Genomic DNA, 23,274 nt, shown 5'->3' on the forward strand with positions numbered 1-23,274 from the left:
AGTGCATTCATTCATTTTTTTAAAAAAAAACAACTATGGATTCAGTCTCATGTCTAAAAGCAAAGCTACATTATATATGGTTTTTTTGCCTTAAGTTGTCAGCCCCTGTACTGATTTTTGGGAAATGTGAAAATAAATTGCTGCTGTTGTCTTTGGATAGTACTCCTAAAACATGCAGCATGGATCAGATGAACAATAGCTAGTGGGTCCCTATCTTGACTGTAGTGGGAGACTGCTAGCTTCTCAGCTGAAAGGGAGCATAAAACCCAACTGTTAGGAGAAAATCATCTGCTGGAAGACAAAGCCAGCACTTTACTGTAGGAGCAGAGCATTAGCTCAGCATCCAGATTACTGCTGCCTTTGTTCAGAGGTTTACGTTGAAGCTACCACCATGCTGGTAACAAACCATCTGTATGAGAAAGTGCTCCTGTTCCTATCTACATGCCTTTCCATAAAAATCATAGTGATGTTTAGATGGAGATATGCAAGATGAATAAATGAACCAGCTGTGTATGTTCTTCTTTGTTCAGTTAAAGGAAGCTGTTCTTATGCTGTAATTTAATGATTTCTGAGCTACTTATTTTTCAGATGCCGTTTACGGTCCTTTCTGGTTGGACAATACAATCTATTAATTTTTAAATCCAAGAAGCCCAGCATAGAACTGTGCGAGTGTATTCTTACTGTGTTTTGTCCATGTGGACTTTAGAGATTGTTAATCTAACACTCTCCTTTGTTATGTCACTAAGTGAGGTGATGAGATTTTGTTCTGAGTCTATTGTGTCATGGACCAAATTTAAAGTTTGCTTTGCTTTTATTCACTGTGAAGGTCATGGGAATCATGGAGAAGACTTTCTAAAAGTAAGCTGCTAACAAAATTACAGAAAGAATGAGATTAAAGTATTAGTATATGAGACTGCCTGTTGAAAGGATAATGCTATACACATAGTTATTATAAAGATAAAATTATGTTGTGTCTGTTTTGGAGGCTTAAATAACAAAAGGTTAAAATATTTGTTTCTTGCAAGACTTTGGTACCATGCTATAGTGCTGTACAGTAACAGAGCTTCTGTTGTCCTCTGTTCATCCAGACCCCTCCCCCTCTAAGACTAATTTTTTTCTTTAAAAAAATATAATTTCTTTAGTGTTGCTGTTTGTCAAATAGCATTAATGTTCAAACAATATGTATGATAGACAAACGTGTGTAATGCTTGAATTTTTTTTCTTCTGCACTTAGTCTTTAAACAGATATTTGCAGAATGGTGTCTCATTGGAAACTGTTAATGGTGGTAAAATGTAGAAAGTTTCTCATCTCGGCTTTTAGTATTTTAGTGTTCCCAGTTGTAAAATTTAAAAAAAGGAAAACAGAAGGTGCATAATCCAGTGGTGTCCTTGGAGTAATAGTTAAAGGCATAATATTATGCACATAGGAGTCCCATGTATACATGATATTGTAATTGGTTTGAAATACACATTGAAAAAAAAATTTAACTGTGTAACCAGGTTTCTTGTTCCTGCTGCTCAGTCCCTCAGCACAGTGGGCAGCTTCCCAAAGGTTTGCGAAGTGTTTCTAATTAGGCTTACCCTGTCCAATCCAATACCTTTATCATCACAATAAAGAAACTGTTGTAATGTACCCTCTCTGTGACTTCTGTTTGTTTTAGTTTTCACAAGATTAGACATGGCATTTCACAAATCTTCTGTGGATCTAATGTCCAGGATTGTACTTGTGTCCTCAGTGACGCCACCCACATCAATAGCAACTCTAATCCTAATGGTGCTTTTAATGGAGTGGTCTGACTCTTGCCCCAGGGCATATTCAAGGCTTTTAAGTTTGTGCAGAAACATTGACTAAGATCTGTTAGGCTTTCTGATTCCTTAATAGGTTCTAAAGTAAGTTCCATTCTGAATGGATAGATAGATATTTATTATTCTTTCATTACCTTTATTACCTTTAATGTAGAAATACCTTCTTTTCTCATGGCACTTATTTTCTCTATTGTAGGTCTCCTATGCACATGCTATTTAAAGGTTTCTGCATGTTTAAGACTCTGCTGCTATTTAAGCATTAGTACGAAATGCTAAGTTTACATGTTGTTTGAAGATATGAAACTTCGTGAGATATAGCTCTCTATTCCTTGCCTGATGAACGCTTATTTTAGGAATGCTTCCTTCAAAAGAACATTGCTCCCAAAATCTATCTGTGAACTGGAAGCTTCCTTTGTAAGTTGTGATTTCATGCACTTGACTGTATTGTCAGGGTGATGAGGGAACAGAACACCACTGACCATGGAAAAAGTCTGGAGAATATAGGAAGATGCTGGGGAGCGTGAAGTGGAAATATCTAACTGTGTGGCGTTCTTTTGGGACGACGGTGGGCATTGAACTGTTTACTCTAGCTAGTGCTGTATGCTGCATCCAAATTTCTAACCAAAGTGTTGAATCAAGTGAACAAAGACCAAAATTGTTGCACCTTTTTCTTTAGTAGGTTTGCTGATAGTTATGAAACATAACATTGTTATGAAATGTTATTTGAGGGTTAATGGTGGTGAATTTTAGAGCAGAGATTAGTTGAGAAAATAGACTCCTTCCATTTCTGTTGCTGTGTTCAGAGCCTTGCGTTTCCCCATCCGTGTTTCCAAAGTGTTCCTGGTTCAAGGGGTATGATTTAGAGAGATTAAGGTTTGGTTTGTGTCAGTGTGGAACCAGCAGTGATTGATGTGGGATAATTAGTTCAGGCACAACAAAACTGGTTGTAATGTTACCAATTGGAAACTATTACTAGAAGCAGTATAGTTATAGTTGTGTACTATTTTATAAGTGATGATAATCTCCTAACAGATAGATAATTGAGCTGACTTCAGTAACAGCATGTGAATCTGTAGAAAACACCTTGTGGTTCTGAACAATGAAAAATCTTCACTCTGAAAGAAACCTTTAAATTCATGATGAAGTGATCATTTCATTTTTTTTAATAGAATGTTGGGTGGAAATACAATGCTTTTACTTTCCTGGCATGAAAGTGATTGTTTTTTAAAAATTATTTCTTAGTCTGAAAGAGGAAAGCTTTCTTTTTCAGTATGTATTTTGTGGCTATTTTATGGAAAAAAAAAAAAAAACCTGAAGAAGCACTGATATGTTACTGAGAGCAGAGTACACCTCATCCTCACTAATACTGTCCTTCTGAGCATTAGTAGCTTGGTTCATGTATTACTATGTAAGGTTGGAAACCTGAGCAGAGTAGCCAAAATACATCTATCAGAACCTTATACTGGAGTATGTTGAAATCAAACACAAATAGAGGGTTTCTGCAGATACATTTATGGCTCGCTAGTGTTTTTGTGTATGTATGCCCACTGATATGGGGGAAAGGATGGGACACCTCTTAGATTATGCCTCTCCCTAACACAAACTAAACATTATTTTTACCTCAAATGTATAATTTGAGGTATGTGCAATATTCCTTCCACCCCTCACGTCCTTCTCCTTTCCCCCTCTTGCTTATCTTCTGGGGTTTTTAGCACACTATAGGATATGGCACCTGGATCCAGATGACAGCTTTATCTCAAATGTACAAATCTCAAAGTGTAACTTAGAACAGAATTTGAAGCTATTTACAATTGCTTGAATTCTTTGAAATAATTTTCTTCAGACAAAATTGTGGATAAAGTAGTATTTTTTTCACATTTTATCTATGGTACATCTATTCAGTTTCAAAATATGTTAAAATACAGTTTATAAAATGTATGTAAAACTTTTAACTATTGTTTTAAAAGGAAGTGTCTTATTGTCTCATGTAGTCTGAGATAATCAGATATTTATAAGTATTACCCAGTGGCTTTTCATTAACGACGTCCATTTATTCATGTGGAGGAATTTAGTCTCAGACTTGAGCTACCTATTCAGTGTTGCTATAAATTGTAGGTGCAAACATTTAAAGTTGAGTGTTATCTTGCAAGAAATTAAAAGCTAACATTTTGCTTACTGTCACCGTGCTTACTGTTTCATAGAGATGTGACAGTGCCCTCTCTTGGCTTTTCTGAACAGTTTTGGTTTTTTGAAAGAAACAATACTGAAATAATTTTTAAGGGGTACAATAAAGGGTAAAAATAATCTGTTGACACTAGTCTGATTTAATAGACTTAAAAGAAATGTAAGAGAAACAGAAAAGAATGAAACAGTTTGTAATGTTAGTGTCAACCCATTTATTTGCTGTGCCTTTATTTTGGATGTAACTTTCAAAATACACTTCTTGTGTTTAATGTCTTTGTCCATGTCAAAAGTTCTTGTAAATGTGCTTGTCACAAGATTCCAGTTGTGCAGGGCTTCAGTTAACACTTTGGGGTAAATCCAAATGCAGTCTTGCAGATAATAGGGGATTTTAAACACTGACTGCAAAGATATTTTGTCAGTCTTGACTGTTGTATGTCCATTTGTTTGCAAAGCAGACTGTGTCCATGCAATCCAGCACGATTCCCTGGAAACCACCCAGTATAAACTAATCAGAGAGCCCCCCCTGGTGTCTGAAAGTGTCCTCGGATATTAAATTTATATCAATCACAGGAAGTCTTGGCAATCAAGCTAGTCACTTTTTCCCTTCACATCTGGACGTAAATTATTTTTTTGTTGCAAAGGTCACAGGAATCATGGGTAGGGCATGGAACGAGGGCCATAGAAAACATGGGAAAGGAAGAATAAAACTGTATTTCCACCTTTTTAGAAATGGTTATTTTTAAGTGACCTGGAATGATGCCAAACTATACAACAGTTGGGGTTTTTTTTCCTTGAAGTTTACATTTGTTGCCGAATTAAATGCAGCTTAAAGATGCTTTTGTTTTGGAACTCTTTGTGCCATTAGATCTCATCTTGACATTTATAAAAGAGCTTTCTGCTGTTGCTGAAAACAATAACTTTACTGCAGGATGGTTTAGGAATAGAATATGTCTCTACTTACAGGGGTCTAACTACACCTTCTTTCTTTTGACATTAATTTCCCTTGTTTCCCTTCTGTTTCCCCCTTTCACCCCAATGCTGCTTTAGCCATGCACTTTCTTCCATAGCTAATGCCTGCATTATATATATTACAGTAAGTTTGCATCTCTTCATGCATTTTCCAATCTTAAATTCTTTGCTCTAAGAAATGAAGGAAATGCTTTATTTTATGTGTCGTGTCGTGTCCCCCCGTCCCCCCGCCCCCCCCCCCCCAACTCCCCATCAAGTCTCTCAAACAAGCGCTTAAGGAGGGGTTATAAAAACAACCAGAACCTTTCCATTCAACTCCCTGCCTTTCCTTGCTTTGGACAAGGGAACTAGTGTGCTGAAAGCTGCAAAGTGCTGAAGCCTGTAGCTTTGGGGTTGTGGGGTTTTTTTAAATGTTCCATGCATATGGGAAATAAAGATGAGATTAGTTTACATTTGTATGTATGGTAAAGAAAATGTGAGAAACAGAAGCTTGAGGTGCATTTAGCATAAATGAATTTATAAATTCTTAATTACTGTTGTTCATACTATTGCTGTGTTCATACATGCTTTTTTTTATATAGATAGGTTCTGTTAGCTTGCTGATTATTTATTCAGTCATGTAGCTTACGTTCTCTTTAGACACGAAATTGAATAAAATCATACATCAGAATCTGACAGCAGGAATTCTCATGCTGAGAATCCAAGATTAAGTCCAGGAGTTTTATTCTGTTTTAACAATTACCTTCTGTGTCCCCTTTCAGACTTAAGGGGATCTCATTCTTGTTTCTGCTGTTTATAACTCTCAGTTCCAAGATCTTTGCTATCCTTATGCCAAATAAAATTGAACGGGTATTACTTGAATGCTGCTTTGTGCCAACTCCTACATGGACAGAGGGATGAGTATTAAAGCATCTTGATTTTTAAAATTTTTTTTTTTTTCTAGTCCTTTCAGGTTCAGAGGAGGCTTTTAAGCAGCAAATGCCTTCTCCACATTGTGATAAAATATCATTAGATCTTTCCTACAGTTTAATCAATTTGACTTTATGGGATGGTTTGTGTTGAATGCAGTCATCTTCCTGCACATTTTTTTTAGCTGCTAAAACCAGTTGTATGATGTACTTTTAACAGTTAAGTAAACTTTCAAACTTTTGATACAATAGATGTAAACATGTAAATTCTAAGTTATTTCAAATACATTACAAAGTATGTGGGGAAAGCAGAGGCCACTAAGTTTCCTTTTGCTGATGGTTCATTACTATGCTGTGCTATATCGCTCCATAACTGGAGAGCTGTTTTCCAAACGTCCCCATGAATGCTGTTTTGGGCCTGCTTGCTCACCTTAAAATATAAGGAAAATCATTGTGTTCTCAAACATATCTGGATGCTTTCAGAGGCACAAATGAGATTCCTGGGCTTACAGTTGAATGTTACCAGTTTGAGATTAATTTTAAAAAAAGCCCACAAATATTTACTATTTTAATATAACCGATGTGGAAAAATTGCTTCCTTTTTCCACGTTACATTTTTCTGTGAATTCTCATAAAAACAACCTGAGCTTCTTATAGTATTTGAATTGCTTTAATTGTAATGGTGTGCTCTGCAGCTTTTCTTCTTTTGCTGTTTTACCTTAAATATATTCTAGGCACAAACCAGACTTTCTAGTGAATCTCATCACCTTTACTTCAGTCTTCTGTGTGATTTTTTTAAAATTTTTTTTTTTTACTAATACCTGTTTGGTACTGATATTCTTGAGTTTCTCTTGTAGCCCTCATTATTCAAAAAAAAAAAAAATCTGCTTCTGATTGAGTTACAAAGCCTCTTGCAAGTAACTGTACACCATATAAACCTGTGAGCAAACTATATCTGGTTGGGGAAGCTATCAGCTTTGACTAGTGATTCAGTTTGGATTTTAAATTGACCAAAAGCCACTTTTACTGGACTGAATCCAGCTGTAATGTAATGCCTAGTGTCTCATCTATATTCTTGAAGACTAATAGAATAGTAAAACCTTCTTAAAGATAGCTTAAATGTGTTGTATAGTGTCCTCAGGGTAACTTCTGCACTAAAGATGTTTTCTTTTCCACCCTGTAGAGGTATCTCATTAAGTGAGATATGCACTAGTGTCATTATTAAGTTTTCATGTGTTTCTCAGTTTTGATGCTAATCTTCATGTGTGTTAATTTTTTTTTCCTTTGCAGCACCAATGTGGTTATGAATTATTCAGAAATAGAGTCTAAGGTTCGAGAAGCAACCAATGATGATCCATGGGGACCTTCGGGGCAACTCATGGGAGAGATTGCCAAGTAAGTGATAATTTGGCTCAGTGATGAAGAAAAGAAAGGTGCATTTTATACAGGAATGTGAAATTTGCTGCTAAATCAACTCTGTGGTATGCTGACTGATAATGCTGAAAAGTTGCTTTAAATCAAGTCTTATTTTTTTAATCCATAATCTTATGTACTGAAAACTGTCAAAAAATGAAGTCAAAGTATTTTTTAAATTCTTTATTTATGTAGCCTCATAATTTTTTCAATATATCAGATTCTTTTGGAGTGTTTTTTTCCAAATTGCTTTCTTGTGACTTTTCCAAATAGAGAAAACATGTCAAATTCTTCCTTGAACTTTTTTCTGTTAAAAGGAGTTTGGAAGTTGCATGTTTGACTAGTTGCAGTGATTATTAGGGTATTCATGTTAAGCATTATTTTCTTTATAAATTAGTGAAGGTTCTTTTACTGCCTCAGATTTTTAGATTTACTCTTTTTTTTCGTAGTACTGGTATGTAAATTACTTCTATATGAGTAAGAAATAAGGATAGCTTTTTCCCTTGTAATGTCATCAAATGTGAATGGGCTTAGATCAAGCCTGCCATCTACTGTCAGCCCTAAGTTTTAACAAGCTATTGTGACAAACCACAGAGAATAAAATTTCTTAACTCCTTTTAATTCTTTAGGGCTACATTTATGTATGAACAGTTTCCAGAACTTATGAACATGCTTTGGACTCGCATGCTAAAAGACAATAAAAAGAACTGGAGGAGAGTTTATAAGGTGTGTATGAAGTGGAAGCATTCAAGACTTTGGTCTACAAAGGACACAGTGGTTGTTCCTATTAGAATGTTCTGATATAGAGTCTTGATTAGGTACTGCTATATCACTTACTCCACTAGCAACGTATAATTTCTTTCCTAACTATATGATTTATAATTCTGTTACTGAAATCAAAGATGTCTTTCAAGTTCTGTATATGAAAAAAACCCAAAATTTCTGGTTTTAGAAGTGTGTCTAAGATGCTACTTAACGAATGAAATAGAGCAATTATGTTTTGCTGATATTCAAGTATTAGAGTAGCATTCACATTTTGAATCTACCCAAAGGAGTTGTTACGGTGCTTTGTGAGAAGTAGATAAGTTACTGTGCAATCAGGAAAATGGTTTTTGAAGGAATTCAAGAATACCTGACATAAAATGGAAACTAATCTTAATTTTCTGCCAATTCATAATTCTCTAAAAATTGTAGTTTAGCTTTGAATGGACCAAATTTTCTTGCAGATCTTATCATATGAGGCTTTTATGTCTGTCTTGGGTTTTGGAGAAGAAAAAAACCCCACGAATAATTTGCATTTTTCTTGTCTTTGGCTAATTAGCATGGTACAGAAACTTTTTGCTTAAGATTATATCATGCTGCACTTAGTGGTGTTCGATGTTCACTGAATTATGCAAATATAACCTCATTTCTTTAGAACTGATGTATTAGACTAGCTTATATTTTGTTTTTCTTGATGCTAGGATTGTAACAAGACAATTAATTCTAAGGCATGGTTTGTGCTTTTCACAGGTGCTTGATGTTTTGTATTCATAGTAATTGTTTTCCCTGAAGTACAATATAAATTAATATTTAATGCTATCCCACATAACTACTTAATGTTATAAAGACTGCTTGGAATTGCTTATCAGGTTTGGATAGGTTGAAATATAATGATAGTTTTAGCTGATAAAGGCACTACTTTGCAGAAAGTGCATTAATTTTTTTTCTAGATAGAAATCCTTAACATAAAAGATTGCAGTTAAAGTATTATTTAAACTTCATTTGTTTTGTCACTTGCTTAAAATTGTCCTGAACTGCAGTTTTGTATATCCATTCCATCCTGCAGAAGGTTTCTTGTATTTCTGTAGGAGCAAGTTCTCAGTGAAAACCATTGGAAAATTGTGAACAAGAGGCAAAAGGAAATGCTTCATTTAGCAGTGTTCACTTTTTCTCTTAAATGGATAGTGCTAGCTTTTAAAATAAGCAGTAGCTGATGAAGGTAACTACTTGTGATGAAATAATAACAAATTAGAGTTTGACAAATACAGTTTCGATATCTTAAAGAGGAAAGGATGCATGTGGGGAAAAGGTGTTTTTTCTATGTGAACTCATATAATAAGCATTTATTTAAAAGGGGAAAGTCTTATTACTTACTAATTTGGGGAGGGGGTAGGTTTGCTTTTCTATGGCTTTTTTTTTTTTAAAATAGAGCTTTTGTTCATGCAATCATAAAGTGCTTTGTATTTTTATAGTCTTTGCTGCTCCTAGCTTACCTCATAAGGAATGGATCAGAGCGTGTTGTTACAAGTGCCAGAGAACACATTTATGATTTGCGATCCCTGGAAAATTACCACTTTGTAGGTGAGCAATAGAAAAATCTTATAAGCAAATTAAAACAGTAGTTGGAGTTGTCAGTCACCTGAACCAGCTTAGAAGCTTCCCCAGTCTAATTAGAATGTGACTGTTGCCAGTTGTGTGAAGAGTGCAGAATCCAAGACGTGGGACCCTAGAGTATTAATTAGTGAAGACAAGAACTTGCAGAAAAGACTGGCTAATAACAACAGAACCAACACAACATGAGTGTTCGGGTTTATATTAAAATATGCACTAGAGACTGGTCCCCTGTGGTGTCCGTAAAGGAATAGCTTTAATCATATGGGAAGAAAAGGTTAGAGCTCCAAAACACACACATCTGTTTGAAGCTGGGGTTTTTTCCTCCCACCAAATAATATTTACAGTGCAAAGGCAGCAAGGCCAGTGTGTGTTTTGAATGTGAAAAAGGCTGGGAAAGGAGCACGTTTAGCTTGTAGTATATCCCAACTGAAAGCAATTTTTCAAAAAATTCAGTTTTGCAATATGAGTTATTGCAATTAAACTTGCAAAAACTGTATTAAAAAGACTGAGGAGAAGGGGTTATATTTTGAAGGGTTAAAATTGTTCAAGTGGGGAGTATAATTTCTGTCTCAGTCTTTGTTAATCTTTTCAATGTTTCAGCAGCAGTTTGATGTTTCTATGTATACCGTTCAGTGAAAATTATCCTTTGTCTAAGGATGAAAATTTGTCTTGAAACAAAACATTTGGTCCCTTTTAAACAAATGCAGTGGACCTTAGTAGTCATAAGATCTTTCTCTGACTGCTGTGTTCATAATTCAATTTTTGTATCAGTTTGATGTTCAGTATTGCTGCCTCTGATTTATTTTTTTCTTTCCTTTTCCCCCCTTCTTCCATCCATCATCTCTATCCTGCATTACTTACACAGATGAAAATGGCAAAGACCAAGGTATAAACATACGCCAGAAGGTAAAAGAAATGGTTGAATTTGCTCAAGATGATGATCGACTTCGGGAAGAGAGGAAGAAAGCAAAGAAGAACAAAGACAAATACATTGGGGTTTCTTCGGACAGTGTTGGAGGGTTCAGATACAGTGAGTACTAGGCTTTCTTGGTCAAGGATTGACAATCTTGACTTTTAACTTGGCTTAGATAACACGGATAACTTAAGGAATTTCTAAGATGCTCCTTTAGATGCGTTTTCTTTGTATTTCTTTAACTGCTTCTGTTTTTATTGTAAAAGAAATCTTGCACATTTTCCCCCACATACAAATTTAAATTACTTCAAAAATCTTTAATCTTTTTTAGGTAATAACCTAACTAGAAACTGAAACAAATGACATTATTGTTTTGGCTAAAACTTAACCTGTCTTGTTTTTACCCATGGGCAGGGTCTCATTGTGAAATGAATGCAGCTCTAGCAGAAGTAGATAAATAAATGCCCTTGCTAGTCAGGGTTTCTTAATCAGTCTTTAATTTAAAAAAAAAAAAAAAGTAATGATACTTTCTACCCACCACAACACAAGAATTGCTTCACTTACTCCTGCTAGCCTTCTTTAGAAGAATTGGTTAATTTGGGTTAGGGCTTTTAGGGCAGTGATACCGTTTGGGTGAAACAAGGTAGATAATATGCCACTAAACTTTTTGGTTTCCCAAGTAATACTTGAAAAAGATCTGTGGGTTATCTGTATGGATTCCGATGTCTGTCAGATCTGACTTGAAATATATGTACTAAGTACCTTGTAAGTGATGGAGCTTATATGTCTGGAGTTTACCAATACAGTTGTTACTCTCTCCGTTTGTGTGTTTTTAAAATCTTGTTTGATTAGTACTGTAGGTCCCGTGTGTTTTCAAGGGAGGGTTCCCAGAGGTAATACCAAATTTACTTTGTGTAGACATACTAAGCTTGCAGCTGGATGTTGGTTGCACAGCGCAGCAGACCCGTATGCAGGCTGGAAATCTGGTTAACCACTGCTAATTCCTAAATCCTAGGGAATTGCAGTTGTCAGTGTCAGTCATAGTTAACACCAGAAAGGAAGTTCTAAACTTTTTGTTAAAAAATAATACATTTTTTAAAAAAAAAAAAAAATCTGTATTGTATATTTAAAAAAAATGTGAAGGGTTACTTCATCATCTGCTCCTTCGTAGAAAATCAGAAAACCTGCCATCAGATCTTCAAAATTCAAAATTCTGAAAATTAAAGAATCGTGCCACGATGGCTGAGATTTGTGATGGCTGAAGGTGCCGGTCCTATATCCAGCTTGGGTCTGGTACTTGTAATAAGACCTCCATTACTAGGGTCCTTTATTTAAAAATGTACATGCACAAAACAAAGAAAACCATCTGAATGCTGTTGACAGGTAGTCTGATGTACCCTTGCTTCTGGAAATAAACTCACCCATTTTGCTGAGGTGACCTATCTTCTCATGTGTGCAATGAGTCCTGTCAGACTATTTGCATCTTCAGCATAGTGTGTTTGTAAGATCTTGGCTTTAGAGGATGTAATGCGATCAGCTTCTCATTGTTTAGAGAGGACGCAGCTTTCTCTGACAGCCTTGGTTAGGTAAAGGCACACAACCAGCACTGTTTTGCTTATCAAGTCCAAGTGTGCTGCTTCCTCCTTGCTCCCCAATCCCTGCCATAATGCGTAGCAGGGATCTGAGTTCAAGCTGGCTTTTATGTCCAATGTATCCCAGTGTGTCATCCATGATCCAGCTGTCAGTCTTGAGATATTTATCTGTATTTGCTTTGGCCTGAATAAATCCTTGGCTGCTTTTATTAAGGGATGAGCCCCCAAGTCACAAGGCTCTGGTTTGCTAGAGTCAGTGACTTCTTTGAGAGAAGGGTTTGGTATAAGATCTGAGTAGTAACTGTGCAGGACTCGAACTTGTGTCCCTCACTGTGAGCCTTAAACTTAGAATCTCGCTTCTGTTTTGACAGGTTACTTCTGTATTCCTCTGTTCTACCTTTTCCTCGCATGCAGAATAGTTGAAAATCTCTGTCTCCATGGCAGGATATGTCTTGTTTTATTATATTCTTTTAGGCTTTTGCTACTTGCTTGGAATTCTGGTGATTCTCTTTTTAGGAAGTACTTATGAGTCACTGTATTTGTACTTTAAGTACGTGTCCCTCTGTTCGTTCACTGAGCTTATCTTTTGACTTGCTCTGTACAGAGTCGTGATCTATCCCTGTATGCTGGGTAGAAGTCTTTCTCCATATGCTCTTTAGTTACCATTCAAGTTTTTGCATTTAAAGGACTGTCTCCTTTGTCTTGTATTTCATTTTTTATGGTAAGGGATTTTTAATTATCCCTTCATTTGTTGAGTAAAGTTTAAAAAAAAAAAAAATCTTCATAGCAGCACAAAACAAACTTCTTCCCAGGTCAGACTTCTAATCTAAAAGATTCTAGTTACTTAAATATAAAATGCTTGCATTTTCAGAGTTTTCCTTAGCTCATTTTGTCTTGAAAATACCAAGCTCTTGGGTTTTTTTATTTATTTTAAAATTCCTATTGCACAAGAAAACCTTCTAATGGAACCTACATTAAAATGCTTGAGAGCCTGACATATATTGAAATAAGACCATTTTATTCTCCTGCAAAATTTAACAGTAGTACATTTCTTAGCAATTTCTCCTTTTCCAATGATAAAGATCCCACTGAGTATCTTGCTGATTTGTAACAGGTTCTCTACTTTGAAAAGGTTTGTCTATCCTTTATGGATCTAAACAAATATCACTGGAGACTTGCACTTAACTCTGCAGTAAGGAAATACATCCTCTGGTATATATGGTATTATTTGGACAGATATAACTCAAATTTTGCACCTTGTAGTGCTGGAATCCATAATTTTCTTTTTATTAAAAATGGCTTAATTGAATAAATCTTGAACATTACCTGAGCTACAATGTAATTTGTATGTAACTTGAAGTAATAAATTTTTTTTTACTTAAACCGTATACAATTGAGTAGCAGAAAGGAAGAAAGGCAAAAAATTAAACTATTTCATATTTTTCAATAGTACAAAAATTGTCTTGTTTCATGTGTGTGATGGCCCAAAATATGGTATGTTTGAGTGTCTAGAAACTGAGCTATATTGGGGTGGTTTGTATACCTATATTTGCAGCAGAAGGTCTGACATAAGATCACAGTATGAGTTAGTGAGGTGTGCTATGCTTCTGATAGTTAAGCCTTGTTAAAATGTAAGTGTTGTATGAGTTGTTTTTTTTTTAAATTAAACTCAGGTTGGCTGGATGTGTATAAATAAGCCCAGCCTTCAGGTTTGTTTTTTTTAAAACTTTCTTAATGAGATTGTACAGCAAATGTACTTATTTCAAGTAAAACTGTCAGCTGTTTGTAAGCTAAGATACCAGTATGGAGGTCTTGAATACTTGATTAGAAAATTTTTTATTTCTTGATAATAGTGCTGGTAAACATGTTCAGAGTACTCAGTGGCTGTTGAAAAGGTAAGTTGCTTTACTGCGTCGGCTTTTTCTCATCCCCTTTTAAAGGTTTTTTTTTAAATCACCAAGTGTGAGAAAGAAAGAACAAAGTTATCATGCATTGCACACCTACGTCTTTCAGTATTTTGGTGCTACACTTTTATGTGTCTGTGAGTGTCGACATATAAAAAACCCCATTGATTTACCTCTGAGCACACAGCTTGGCCAAGAATGGAATATCATACATTAAGTGACTGTTACAAAACTGGCACATCCCATTTCTGATAAGCTACTTACGCAGCCAGGGTTGATTGTGCCTCTTGTGCTGCTCCAGCAGTCCAACAGTGTCCTGATGTGCTGTGCCGTGCATTAAGATTGTGTCATTGTAATACACAAAAGTCTTTGAATTTGCATTCCTGCCACTTAATGACTGGCATTACATGCTGTGCCTTGCTGTAATACTGTTGATTCAGCACTGAGAGCTTTCAGTTTGCATTGAAAACTTGTAAGGTTTATGTATGTAGGGCAAGGCAGCTTGAGATTCCAAAAAGACCACAGGCATTTTTTTCCCTGTTATCTCGAATATTTCTTATCTTAATGCCTTACACAGGTGAAAGATATGATCCTGAGCCCAAATCAAAATGGGATGAAGAATGGGATAAAAAACCAGCTTTTCCATTCAGTGATAAGTTAGGTGAGCTAAGCGACAAAATTGGAAGCACAATCGATGATACCATCAGCAAGTTCCGAAGGAAAGACAGAGAAGACTCTCCAGAAAGGTGCAGGTACTACAGTTATTTTAACATTAATTTATTCTCTTTATAATTGCTATTAGAAAGCTCTTTGACATTGCCAGTTATTACTTACAATGCTATGCCATTCTTTTTGTCTGTATGGAAGTATGTTTGGGTTCAGTACCTGCTTCATGGACTCCTTATGCAGCTCTTACTGGCTATGGGGGATAATGCAGCTCTGTCAATAGCTGACTACTCTTGGCTGCCTTCCATTACTGCCCTTAGCTTAGCGGCTGGTGAAGCAGGGAATTTGGCTGAAATTTCCTAAGTTTTTTTCTGTCTCAGCAATTCAGTGGTCTTCGTTGTGCCAGTATACTTGAGGCTGCTGTTTAATGCTACAGTTACTCTGAATGCTGAAGTGCCAAAGAGGGAGATGTAAAATTGTTTAGACCTGCCTTGACACAGTGCTGCTTCTCTGAGCTGATCTTGGGAAGAACAGATTGTAGGTGACTTACTTCAATATTTAGGGGGGGGGGGGGGAAAGTCAATTGAACCTTCTCAAGAAACTTGTTGTATTTTACATCTGGTCATTACATTTTTTCACTAAGGAGGAAAACCTACCCTGCTTTGCTTGCAGAAAGAACTTTAAATATATCACACTTCAACAGGTGCATTGAATTTTATTATCTGGAGATCAAATTCATACTTAATAGAATCTGAAATTGCTGTAGAGAAAGTACTCAATTATATTGAAATAATTTCCTTTTGGGAAACAACTTAAAATTCAAATTTGCACTGAAATGTGATTAATTTTTTTTCACAGGAATATCTTCAGATGCATTCACACACATTTTATATATGTATGTATAAAATTACACATGCACACACATGTATATATTAAAAAATTCAAGCAATTTTGCACAGAAACAAAAAATAATTCTAATGATAGCATTTCTGAGAAAAAGGTGTTATGGACCTCTTCCTAAGGCATTAATGAATCATAAAAATGGTATTCTTTACACACATCAGGGTTCCCTCTTAGAACTTACTATCAATAGACTACAAAGACGGGATCAGAAGAAAAGTAAACAATTTCAAATTTAACAACGGTATATTGCTGTGTGCTTCTCTGTACTTACTCTTCAAAAGCAACTTGTCCCATGATGTCTATGAAGCTCACTATCCATGTTTCATGTAGAAGATGTACAGTAAACATTTTTTAATCTTATTTCCTTTGCTTTATGTCTGAATGGCTCCTGGTCACTTACTTGTGCTGATGTAAAGTTTTGTACCTTCTAGTGTTTTAGACAGTCCTTTTTCTGCAGTCTAAACTTTATAAAAAGCAGCTTATTTTGAGGACTTACCACTGTACATCTCTACCTCAAGTTCCACTGATCTTTTTCCCTGGCTAATATTACATTTTTATTTTTTGGTCTTGTAACCCTTGTCACTTTTTTTTTTATTCCATTTTTTGGTAAACATCAGATGTGGTATTTGTCATGAAGTTTATGAAAGTAATAAACTCAGGATTGAAATAAAAGAATTTTTTGGGACATACATGAGCAAAAACAATTCAGTAGTTGCTGGTTATCCTGCCATAAGAAAGAATCCAGGTTGCAGCAGTATGGCTTCTCTAACATTGCTTTGGCGACCAGCCTGAAATTTCCTTTTGGGAGGTATTTTATCAGATTGTAGAAATAAAGGGATTTCTTTCTGCAGGAGGCATCAAAGGATCTAAGAAGATTGAACTCAAGGTTCTAGAATGCCTATCTACTTAAAGATACTGTAAATACAAACCTTGTAATTCATGTTATATTAACAAAATACTATGTTCTGTATGAAGTTAAACATTGAACTGAATAGAAACATGAAACTTTAATTATCATGTGACTTAAGCTCATGACGACATAACATTCTCTTGTAAATGCTTCATGAAATCCATGCATTTCTGTGTTTTCACGTCAGCAATTTTTTTTCAAAAAATAAAAGAAGCCTCCAAAAAATTTGCTCGTTTATTTGTAGCCTGCTGCTATATAACAACATTGAATTAAGTTGCTGTTTTACTTGGAAAAGGGACTAAATGGTGCTACTTGCTCAGCTGTCCAATCTGTTATTGTATGTTCTATTGTTTCTATCTTAATAGCTTTATAAATATTGTTACTTTAGTACTGTAAAACCAATAAAGGTCTTAAAGCACAAAGGAAAAATGTGACTTTGCACACCTTCAGTGGTTAATGGAATTTGGATGACACAATCTTTACCTCCAGTATACACAGTAGAAGAACTTGGCCAAACTTCTGGATTTCTGACTACTTGCAAAGCTAGTAGTTTGCATGGAAGAAAAAAAAAAATGCTTGAAGTAACCAAGAACTTAACCTGTGATATAGCTGGCTTGAGTTTACAGTAGATTTCAGTGAAACTGCAGTTCATACAGATAACTCTGGAGAAGCCTAGTCTGCTTTTTTTCTTTAGAAGAAAAGCTAGTACTGCTGTGGGGGAATTGGATTCTTTTTTTCCAGTAATATATCCCCTTGGAAGTAGAGAAGACCAGAATCCCACCATGGGGTGGGAAAACCTCCAGTTTTCTTTCATAGTGCTTGTTAGTTCTTAAGTCTTGAGTGAACAAACCAGTTGCTGCCCTGAATATATGCCTGTATGCTGAGTTTTATTTTCTAAATAACCTGCAGATATACAGAGGTTCTTCTGAAACATTACACTTTTTTCATAAAAATTTTTAAACTGTCAATCCTTGTTTCCTCAGTGTTCAGAAAGGTTGATGCAGGTAACAGTGGAAAGGAGACAAAAGTTTTAGTACTCCTATAAAAGGATGCAACAACCATGTAAGGAATTACTTTTGTAGTAGGGTTTAATTCAGATAGTCTCAAACTATAAGTAAACTATTTTATTGCCTTAAAGAATGTTGTTAAAAAAAACCACCCACCCCATACCACAAAACCCTCAAGGCAAAGAAAAAGACTTTGTATCCATACTTTGGTTTCTGGAAGTTGCAACCATTCTTTGCAGATTTTTTTTTTTTTAATTATTTGGTACAATGCTAACTATAACTTTTATTTTTAAGTTCATCCTGCAGTTCTCAGATGGAGCACTGCAATTTTACTATTCTGAGCACAGTAAACACATTTAAAGAGAACATTAATCTGTAATGTTTCTTTTTTCTTTTTTTCTTTTTTGTTAATGTGACCATTAAAGAAAAATAAAAAAAGGTCTCCTGAGACAGTTTGGAAAGCAGTACAAGTTGTCAGAGAGAACTGACTATTATAATATTTGTCCTGCTTTCAGGCATATATGTTTAATTTCTTTTCTCAAAAGCTTTTTAGACATTTATTTTGCTGTAGATCACCAAAGACTCACTTTTTTTTCATTCTTAGTGAGATTAATCTCTTAACAGTTCTGTAGCTGTAGCTCCATTGATCAGACTTAGATGGTTATCAATCACTTCCTCAACCCACAGAATGCATATATGGACTAGGTGGACTCTGTAGTGATGACAAGAAGTTCATTGCAGCAGGTTTTAAGAGACTGAGTTTTAGTTGCGGTTGTCCCGGGCTTGGATACTTTCAACACACCTCTGAAAGGCAACATCCTCCACATTCCTCCAGGGCTTTTAGGATGGATGTACCATGTGTACCACACTAATACGCAGATCAGTCTGCTCTGGGGGCATGTATTAAAATACTAGTGTCAAAAATGAAAATGTGGTTAGTGGTCCCCTCTGCTATCTGCAGAAATCTAGAACTGGAACAGTAGCCTCTTGTTGCAAGTCAGGGTTGAAGTGCCTTGGAAGGATAAGGTTAGGTGATGGCATTTGAGCTCACTTGTCTGTGTAAGGCTGGCTCAAGCTAATGTCAGTAGTCACTAGGCTGGCCAGCAGCTATGATATTTTTCTTTTAAAAACAAAAACATTAAAAAAGGGAGTGAGCATTTATATTCACTGATGTTAATGAATTGAGCCATCCCCAGTGGTGAGTAGGTAATATGCATAGAGGAAATGACACATGCAATGTATTCCAAAAAGCCCACTATTGTTAACAGAGAACAAAGGCTACCCTCCAGAGTATATTGCAGTTAGTCATATTCCCACTGACAAAGGGACAGCCTTTCTTAAATTTTGCAGTTTTAGTGTTCTAATGCATTATTAAAATATAAACCCCATTCATTTTCAACTATGTTGCTAAGGGAATTACTATTTCAAAATACGTTTCAATATATTTAAGCTTTCTCTACAGCAATTGTTGCTGTTATGTACAAATCTTATCTTGTTGGTGGGGGGCAATTGGTTTGTTTGTGAAAGACTTAAAATATACAAGTAGAAAATGTAAGATATTAAACAAATATTATGCAGTGACATCTAAAAAGTTTTTGCCTAAAATGGTGAGACTTTTTTGTTCTTTTACGTTTTAAGAATAAATATGTGTTCTTTGATAGAAAATGAGTAGTATCATAGCATTGCATAATTCTGTAAACATTCTTTTTCCACAACTATTTTAAAGAATATAAAAGCCTGTTTCTCTGGAAAGGGAAATGAGTTGAAATAGGAATGGAATTCCTGAAATCTGAAAGATAGTACCTGTGTTTGGTTCACTGCTTTCTGTCTCTTGGTGCAAGTACTGAGCAGACCTGCCAACTTAACTTTTTGTTGCTCAAGTGTTACATAATGTGTGGGGGAGTTCCTGTCACAAGGTAATTAAATGTACTGGATTAAAACACTGATTTCCTATTATCCTCTGCTGTGGACTTGCAGTTAATGTTTAACAAAATAACTTGCTTTTCTTCATCACTTTTGTACAATAGGTGCAATGCTGTGTTATGTAGATGCATTATGTAAGGATAAAACATTTCCTTTCTCAAATGTAGGAAGAAGCTGTATTTTTATTATGAACCATTGCTGCAAGGAATTGCAGTAACCAAAAACACTTGTGGCTTAAGCCAAACACCCACTTAAGTAACTGAGAAGTCCATCATAAATGGTATTCTATTGCTTTTGTTTTTCTAGTGACAGTGATGAGGAAAAATCAAGAAGAGGTAAATCTCCCAAAGCTGAATTTAAAGATGAAGAGGAGACTGTGACAACGAAACATATTCATATTACACAAGCTACAGAAACTACCATCACACACAAACGCACAGCAAATCCTTCAAGAACCATTGACTTGGGAGCAGCAGCACATTATACAGGGGATAAAGCAAGTCCAGAACAGACTGTTGCCGCCCAGCCGACGGCAAAGGTGAGACGGCAGAGCACAATAAAACATGACTTTGGAAACAGTGTTCTTCTAACCTCTGAGACATTTTTCTAGTTTAGGGTAGAATTTGTTATGCAGCCTTCAAGGGAGCTATGTTTTATCAAAAATGTTTAATTGGGGTTTTCAAAGGCAGTGGAACAGTTTAATTACAGAATGCTTTTTGTGTGATTGCTTTAAGATGGAGAATTTTTTAAATGTGGTCATTACCATGTTTTACTCTCAGGAAAGCAAAGATAAAATCTTGGCCTGAAGTGTGAAGGATTCTCTGAACCTGCACGGTTACTGACAGGTTATGAAGTTCTTTGGTTATCAGAAAAAGAGCTAGTAGCTATTCACTATTTGATTTGAAATTTAGCCAGGTTCCAGTGACTGTTGGCTTCAAAAAGCACACAAAGAACCCAGAAAGCTTCTCAATGTCATTTGAGTGATGACATCATGAGATGATATCTATTGTGCGATTTCTTCTTCAGGCTTCTGTACCCTCTGGCAGCAAGTCATCTAATGACCTGGTTGATCTGTTGTTTGATGGAGCTAGCCAGCCAGTTTCAACAGGTAGGCACATTTTGGTTTTATTTTCTTAATGCATATTTTGAAGCATTTCTGAGCATTGTTTGTTGTTATATAGATAGCGTAGTAGATAAATCGAGAAATGAACACTGAAAAAATTCAGAGCTGCCTTAGAACCTTTTCTGGCAAGGTACTGTATGTGCTATTGCATGGGACTAATAAATGTTAGCAGCACAAAGATTAACTGCCAGATCAGTCTGTCAGAAACTGTGTTTGTAATGCAGTTATTTATAATTAACTCTAAAAGCAAGTGCGATACATTCATATTCAGGCATTTCTCATAGGGCAGTTCAGATGTTAGGCAGGTGGAGATGGATGGTCTTCATATAAGCTTTCATCTAATGTATATAGCAAACTTGTTTCTTTATCTTATTTTGTCTTGGCACTTGGCTGATCCCAACCCTAGTACCAAAAAGAAATTGCTACCTGAAAGTAAAATTAGTCATTGTAAAACATGTCCCGTCACTCTCTAAACATGCAGTTGAATTTTAAGTGCGTTAACTTTCATATGGACTTAGCCTTATACTCTCAAAATGCGATTTCTTTTTAGGAGTGTGTTAAATTTCAGTGCATTGCTTAGAGAATTGATAGAAGAGTTCAGGAGCTTGGTGGTTTGCTTTTCAAAACTGAAAACTTTAAAGACTTGTTATTGTGCTTACAGGTTCTTAATATCAACAGTTTTGATTGTGGCTAGTATAGAGTGAAAAAACAGACTTCCATGCACTTGTGGTCTAATGGCACAAATGGGAGGGAGTTAACTGTGGGCAGATTTTTTGTTTAAAGATCACTTTGAAATAACAAAATATGAGCGTGTGCATTTTTATAGATAGAAACTTTTAATGTAACTTCTCTCTGTTACAAATAAGCAGCTTCTCTTATATATGGGATCATATTCACATTGTTTGTAGAAGTGTATGTGTGTATCTCAGAGATGACTGATACTCAGCTCCAGTCTTTGTTATAAAGATGATGTAAAACCACATGAGGCTGTACCAAAAAAATGGCAGTCCATGGCTGGAGGCCCACATGTGTGGCAGGGTGGCTGCATTTGTGCATATGTAAAGACTCCTCTATCTGGAGTTATGCCACCTCTGGATGTATTGTAGCAGGAACCCCTGTAATATGTCACACTAGGTATTTTTATTATAATGTTTGAGCAAAGCCATTATAATGACCACTCTGTGACACAGTTCCTTTTATCATTAGGCTACCAAAATGCTACCTCTAAGTATTTAATAGAATATAAAATACATCAAAACTGTATTGGAGGGAAGGGAAATTGTCATGGTAATCTAGTATCAGAGATCTACCAGAAATAAGAAAAGATTAAGATAGATCTTTAAAACTTTGTACACTTTTTTTGGGGGGAAGTAGATAAAGTCTATGTGTCTTTTCTGAAATATGTGTTAATTTCTAATGGTTAAGAAATTAAATTCATTTCATACATCTGTTTTTATGCACAAATGCCCCAAATTTAAGGAACAACTTATTTTGCATTATTTTCTGTTTTATTAACTTCACATGCAAAGGTGTTCATTGTACATTGGCATTACCACAGTTCTGTGGAATTTTAAGATCCTGGATCAGAACCACTACCCCAAATCAATACTGAAATGTTTCCTATCTAATTCTTATGGGAAAAGAGGATTAGAGCCTTTTTTGGGTTGGTTTAGATATGTGTGTGCATGGTTTTGTTTTTATGTATAAAAATAAAATCACATTGAGAATAAATTTTTCCACTTCAAATTGAGACTTGCCATATTTCAAACAGAACTGTGGCACCTTCCATATTACAGTGTATTTGAATCTTGCATCGGTTCAGTTCTTTGCTGTAGTAAGCCTTTTTTTTTTCTTCTTGCCTTTATTCTTCTTTTTCCAAAGTAGCATTTAGAAGTGGTGTTGAGAAGAGGCATATTACCAGCTGGTCCTGCTAAATAACCTCTTTGCTGACCTGAGAAGGCAGATGGAAAGGGTTCATTTGTAGTGACAGATCTCGCATGGGAATCTTTGAGGATAGCTCATGTTGAGAAGATTAGCACTGTCCTTCACGTGCAGGTCACTTGTTATGACCACTGTTCCTTGCAGCACAGGGTGTGGGAACATTCCCAGTGTCAGGCAAGACACAGGGAAAGGGTCAAATGCAGCCTTTGATCTATCCTGTGAAGGAACTGGCAGGGAAGTCATGTGAATTCAGGGAACTTGGAATTTGCTTGTGTATGTATTTTCAGGTGCAGAGATGTGGAGGAAGGTTGGTGAGGCTTGGGAGGTTACACAGCGCTAAAGCAACACAATTTGTCTGTGAGGGGGGCAGTTGGTTACCATGAAGGAACAGTCTGTTTGAGAAGACATAGAATCTGTGGTTAGACCTGCTGGAAGTAATTTTTTTGGTGTTACTGGAGGTGAGGTTCTTTAATCTTAGCTGGTGATACCTTTCTCTAGAGAGAGTTAATGCATTCAGCTTAAGCTCTGCCACCTCTCTCTGGAACTCCGTTTTGTTTGAAAACAGGCAATAGAGGTGGAGGAAAAGTTGATTTGACTGAAAATGTTAAGGGGTTATTTTGGGTTTGAACCTAGTTCTGGTTTTAAAATCAAATTAATCCCGAGATACTTTGTCAAACAGCCAAGGGATAATAGGTGTAGCATAAGCATTGAATTTTTTTGAGGACGTGGTTGAGAG

General features: G+C 35.8%; 1 protein-coding gene across 1 annotated transcript in view; it reads left to right on the plus strand.

Moving 5' to 3' along the window:
* CLINT1 (clathrin interactor 1) overlaps positions 1 to 23,274 on the plus strand; it is a 52,050-nt gene that overhangs the window by 19,756 nt on the left and 9,020 nt on the right. Inside the window, exons 2-8 of the mRNA XM_075766587.1 lie at positions 7,158 to 7,262; positions 7,910 to 8,006; positions 9,515 to 9,623; positions 10,522 to 10,686; positions 14,643 to 14,817; positions 19,781 to 20,012; positions 20,501 to 20,582. Coding sequence (XP_075622702.1) covers positions 7,158 to 7,262; positions 7,910 to 8,006; positions 9,515 to 9,623; positions 10,522 to 10,686; positions 14,643 to 14,817; positions 19,781 to 20,012; positions 20,501 to 20,582 — 965 coding nt within the window. The remainder of the gene's footprint in view (positions 1 to 7,157; positions 7,263 to 7,909; positions 8,007 to 9,514; positions 9,624 to 10,521; positions 10,687 to 14,642; positions 14,818 to 19,780; positions 20,013 to 20,500; positions 20,583 to 23,274) is intronic.

This window comes from Balearica regulorum, chromosome 14 (genome assembly GCF_011004875.1).
Source record: "Balearica regulorum gibbericeps isolate bBalReg1 chromosome 14, bBalReg1.pri, whole genome shotgun sequence".
In the NCBI taxonomy this organism is placed as follows: Eukaryota; Metazoa; Chordata; class Aves; order Gruiformes; family Gruidae; genus Balearica; species Balearica regulorum.